At 32.4% G+C, this 5,153-nt stretch overlaps 1 protein-coding gene across 1 annotated transcript; it reads right to left on the bottom strand.

Annotated features, from left to right (window-relative positions):
- Positions 1-424: 424 nt before the first annotated feature.
- Positions 425-3,337, bottom strand: LOC120143288 (thylakoid lumenal protein TL20.3, chloroplastic-like). The gene is made up of 7 exons (XM_039157650.1): positions 3,063-3,337; positions 2,758-2,952; positions 2,639-2,668; positions 2,422-2,515; positions 1,832-1,879; positions 1,624-1,752; positions 425-774 (listed from the first exon to the last, which is right to left on the bottom strand). Exons 2-7 carry the CDS (start codon positions 2,841-2,843, stop codon positions 583-585), a joined length of 579 nt encoding a protein of 192 aa, XP_039013581.1. The 5' UTR covers positions 2,844-2,952; positions 3,063-3,337; the 3' UTR covers positions 425-582.
- Between the last annotated feature and the right edge of the window lie 1,816 nt (positions 3,338-5,153).

The following is a 5,153-nucleotide window of genomic DNA, read 5'->3' as shown; positions in this document are numbered from 1 at the left end:
CAATTTATTACCTTTAAAACTTCAGTGAGAAAATAAAAAAAATATACTCAAATATTTAACTATCTATGTAATTTACCCTAAAAAAAGTCGATTTTCACTTTATTGTTCATTCATTCATATATGTCATGTAAGTTTCATTATAGAAGTGAACAAAATAACTTACGAAGAAATAATTCATGCCATGAAACTGAGAAAAAAAACGGTTTATATGAAACTGAAGAATTCGGTATAATACATGTACCATTTAGACAATTGACCCTAATTAAAATGGTTTAGTTGGATATTATTTCTGACCACGGTCTTACTTTATTTTTTTTTCATTTTTTCTATTTTCTACAGGTCTTTTTACCATTTAAGTTTTTTTTGGTTCAATTTTAATAAGTTTTTGAAGTAGCTTTTGATAATTTTGTATTTACAATTTTGATTTATGACATCATTACGTGTAAAGCATGTGTAACCAAACGTTAATCGACCACACATTGACTTCAAAATTGCAATAAAATTCTCGAGTAGTAATTGTGAAGGAAAACATTTAGTGTGCGTATGAGATGTACTTTCATTTGATATGGTTTACAGATTAAGTTACTTGGCTTCACAGAAGCCAGTATCCTGGTCACAAAAACTATCCCTGTCTAGCAATTTTTGAGGTGGAGCACTCAACAGAGGAGAAGAAGGAGAGCCATACGCATTTCGTCGGCTGTTCCCACACCCTAAACTTGCTCTGGTGCTTACCCCAGTGATTGGGTTTCTTCCATTTGCATACTTGCAAAGAGCCTGCTTAAACAAAAAGAAAAGAGCTCAAAGGGTATTTCAATTTAGCGTATGAATGAATAACATTATCTATCTAGATTCTTATGTGGCACATAAGGAAGGCATGGAATCAGGATGTACCAAGAGGAGGTCGTTTTCCTTAAAAAATTTAAAATTTTATATAATTTAGATATTATTTTATATTTTCTATTAATAATTTATTTTCATCCCCAATAATTTTATAACTTCATTCCCTAACATAAAATCCTAGGACCATCCCTGCACGGAACCATCATCGTTGTACCTACTTTTCTCTTAATTTGGCCCATTGCCAAAATTAACCCCCAACGTTTACCAGAATGATCATTTTGACCCCCTAATATTTGGCTAAATAGTCACTTTGACACTTATTCTTTCACTTTGAAGCCTTTTAACCCCCTAATGTCTCATTTTCGGACAAAAAAGTCCCTAATATTTATCTATATATATATATATATATATAGTTGAGCCTTATTCTTTCATATTGGAGCATTTTCACCCCAACGTTTCATGTTAGGATAAAAAAAACCCTATTTTAGAAGGTTAACCTTTGTTAACTAATGGTTTCCATCCATGTAGAGGCCTTTTTACCCCAAAAAATGAAACGTTGGAAACCAAAATGCTCCAAAACAAAGAATAGAGATCAAAATGACTATTTGATCAACGTTGGGGGGTTAATTGTAATACTATACTTAATTTAATCTGATTGATTGTCTATAACTGGATCTTTTTTATTTTTAGGGCAAACAATGGTTTAGTATTTGCTTTATGCTACTCATGGTTAATTAATCAGTTACAGAAGATATGCAAACATAGGAAGAGAGATTTAAGAACCTGCTTCTGAGGAAGATCAATAACAGCATCACTGAAATCAACACCTTCAATGAGGGCACCCCCGAGATCACTTCGGGTGAGGACTGATCTTACCAACACTGCATTTGTTAGGTTAGCCTCATTGAGAACCTGAAGGGTAACGAATCATAGATTTTTCCCTGTTTATTAATTGGTCAAATGATGAGGACCAAGGGTTCAAAAACTTTACCATGTGATCCATCAATGTGTCTCTCAGATCAGCACCTGTAAATTTAAGAAAAATCAATTCAGCATCGATGTCATCATTAGAATGTAGTTCTCATTTTCGAATGACATTTCTCTCTTATATTCGAGTGTTTGATTTGATGCAAAAGCTTATCTTCATGTATGCTTGCGTGTTATAAAATAGACTTAATACCAAAAATAGCCTCTAACATTAATCAAAATGGTCATTTTATCCCCTATTTTTTTTAGCATTTTGGCCACATCATTTTATTTTGGGGGCAAAAAAGACCCTCCATGAATGGGAACCATTAGTTAACAAACAGTTATCGCTCCAAAAGGACTTTTTTATCATAAAATAAAACTTTGTGAGCCGAAATACTCCAAAATAAAAGAACAATGGTCAAAATGACTATTTAGTCAAACATTAGGATCTTTTTTCCTAAAATGAGATGTTGAATCAAAATGCTCTAAAAAAGAAATAGGGACCAAAATGATATTTTAACAAATATTGAGGGCTAATTTTTCCATTATTGCCGTAAAATACTATTGATGAAATAAAACTAACCGTGTTTAGCAGCAAATTTACCTGTGAAATTTGTATGCAACTGCTTTCTCAAGATATGCACCATTGAAGGTTGAACCGCTGAAGTCGGATTCCCTCATATCAGCAGTTGTGAAGTTTGCCCTTCTGTTTCAACCATTTAGATTTTAGATTGATTATGAGCTGACATCCCAAAGAATTCCACAATTTGATCATTGTGTAAATTGAAATCCTTCACTTTACGAAGTCACCATAAAATAGCTTGGTTACCTGAAATTTTCATTAACATGAACAGCTTTCCCGCAAAACATAAGACACACAAGAATAAAACCCCTTTTCTTAAGAGAAAATTGTAATAAAATTGTAATTAACAGTGTAATAAAACGCACTTTAAATCTGCGGAACCAAACTGGGCAGCCGATCCGATGCCGAATTCACCACGAGTTTCCGCCTCAAACTTGTTAAGTTCAGCCATAGAAGAGGTATCGCCTCAAAAAACAATGTTGCTGCCAATGCTGTTGAAACCAAGGGTTTCCAGATCCTAAACTTTGCATCCCTGACTTCATGCTTATTGCTGGAGCAATCTTCCTTTTCCAAAGGAAAACTATGTTAAAGTTGAGTACTCAGTACAAAAATACAAAATAAAACAAAAATATTTGATCAAACACGCAGAATGAAGACATCGTTTACTCACCGATAAGAGCTTTGGTTTCTGGGTTATTTATGTGGCAAAAGACGCCAAATGAAGGCAGATGGCGAGATGAAGCTTTTGAAGAAGAAGAAGAAGAAGAAATAGTAATTAGAGGTTTGATGGGTAGAGAAGAGAGTGCCATTTACAAGTAGTTCATGGAGAGGAAAGGTGGAAGATGAATTAGAAGGGCATAGTGAGAGACTTGATCTTAAAAATGTTTGCTCCAGTATTATCCACTTGTTTTTGGAGTCCTGGGATTGGCTGAGATTCCCACACGTCTGTCTAGAAATGAAATGAAATGAAATGAAATGAAATGAAATGAAATGAAATGATATGAAATGACATGAAATGATATGAAATGAAATGAAATGAAATGAAATGATATGAAATGATATGAAAGTTGTATATAATTTTATTAATTGTGAATTATAAAAAGAAAAATATTTTATGGTTTTAAGAATAGTTATTAATCTTGTGGTCGTGGGATCGAGTCCCTATGGTGGGCAATTTATAATTGTCGGAGGTCTTCCACGGAAGTTGCTCTCAACCTAGTGTTGGGGCAGTCTACTACCCTATCTCCCCTACCCCACCTCCCTTATCCCATTACATATGAAAATTACGGTCCTTTTTGACTTAATTCTCGATTATTTTTAAAAAAATAATAAATATTATAATTTTACAGATTTTGAAGTCACTATCGATTTTTTTAAACTAGATAAGTTCAAAAATAAGGTATATTTTTACTTTTATTCAATTGAGTCCACATCTGATTAATTAGTAATAATCTATTTAGTTAGGGATTTAAATATATTGTTTATGGTATTATTATTATTATTATTATTATTATTATTATTATTATTATTATTATTATTATTATTAATGATACTATAGATGTTCATTAAGGACGACCTTATTAACATACTTTATTTTATTCATAACATAGTAGTTGATGATTATACTACTACTCTAATATTCAATAATTACTTTTTAATCTTAATTCAATTATTTAAATTATTATTTTATTTAAATTTTATTATAATGAATATATAAATTAGGGTAAATTACGTTTTTAGTACTTAAATTATCGGTTTTGGTTCATTTTAGTACCTATTATAAGTGAATTATAAGTGAATTTGAGCACAAAATAATTTTTCACGTACAAGAAGTATCGATATTGTTCTTACAGTATCGATATTATATGAACAGTACCAATATTGTTTATGTGGTAACGATACCCTAGGTAAGAGAAGTATCAATACTCATAAGGTAGTATCGATACTACCAGCATTGCTCAAAATTCAGAATGCAAAAATGGTACCGATACCGAAAGGGGTACCGATACTATTTTACATACTAGATACCATAGGCTTCGTATCTATACCCTCAGGGCCCAACGACTAGTTGTTTTAAAAATAACAAAGGAAGTACCGATACTCGTTATAGGAGCCCTCTGTTCTGGGCAGTTTTATTTTACAGAGAAAACATCCCCAACAACTCCAAATCACTCCCAACGGCTAGAAACGGCCACAAACTCATTCCAACATATAAATACAAGTTCAAGACACTTGGAAAAGGGTTAGAACACCTATCCAAACAATCAAACACAAGAAAAGAGTTTTTTATTCCTATTTTACTTTCTCTTGTAAATATTTTGTTATTGCGAGCTTTATTTTGTAAACACCCTATCTTCAAGAGGTTTTATTTGTTTACTTCTTTTTACCTTTTGTAAAGAGGACTGATTCTAGTTTAGCCAAGTGAAAAACTAGGGAGTTTGTAAAGGTTACTTTTGATCCTTGAAAAAGAAAAAACAAATTAGTGGATTTGTTGGAAAATCCTTAGTGAGGAGCTAGGGTAGTGGAGGTAGACTTAGTTAATAAGTCAAACCACTATAAATTTATGTGCCAATTTTTCTATATTTTATTCTCCCTACTCCCTAAACAAAGTTTTACCAATTCACCTCTTTGCACATTTTCGGTTGTTCAAATCAAGCATCTTCGATCCTAATAATTGGTATCAAAGCTTGACTCTTTAGAATGTTTAACCACCTTAAGACGATCCTCGAAGAAGCTCTACCGATTCTCGACGTAACCGACA

Source organism: Hibiscus syriacus, unplaced genomic scaffold (assembly GCF_006381635.1).
Source record: "Hibiscus syriacus cultivar Baekdansim isolate YM2019G1 unplaced genomic scaffold, ASM638163v2 tig00002237_pilon, whole genome shotgun sequence".
NCBI classification, from domain to species: Eukaryota; Viridiplantae; Streptophyta; class Magnoliopsida; order Malvales; family Malvaceae; genus Hibiscus; species Hibiscus syriacus.
This window is presented reverse-complemented; position numbering and strand designations above follow the sequence as displayed.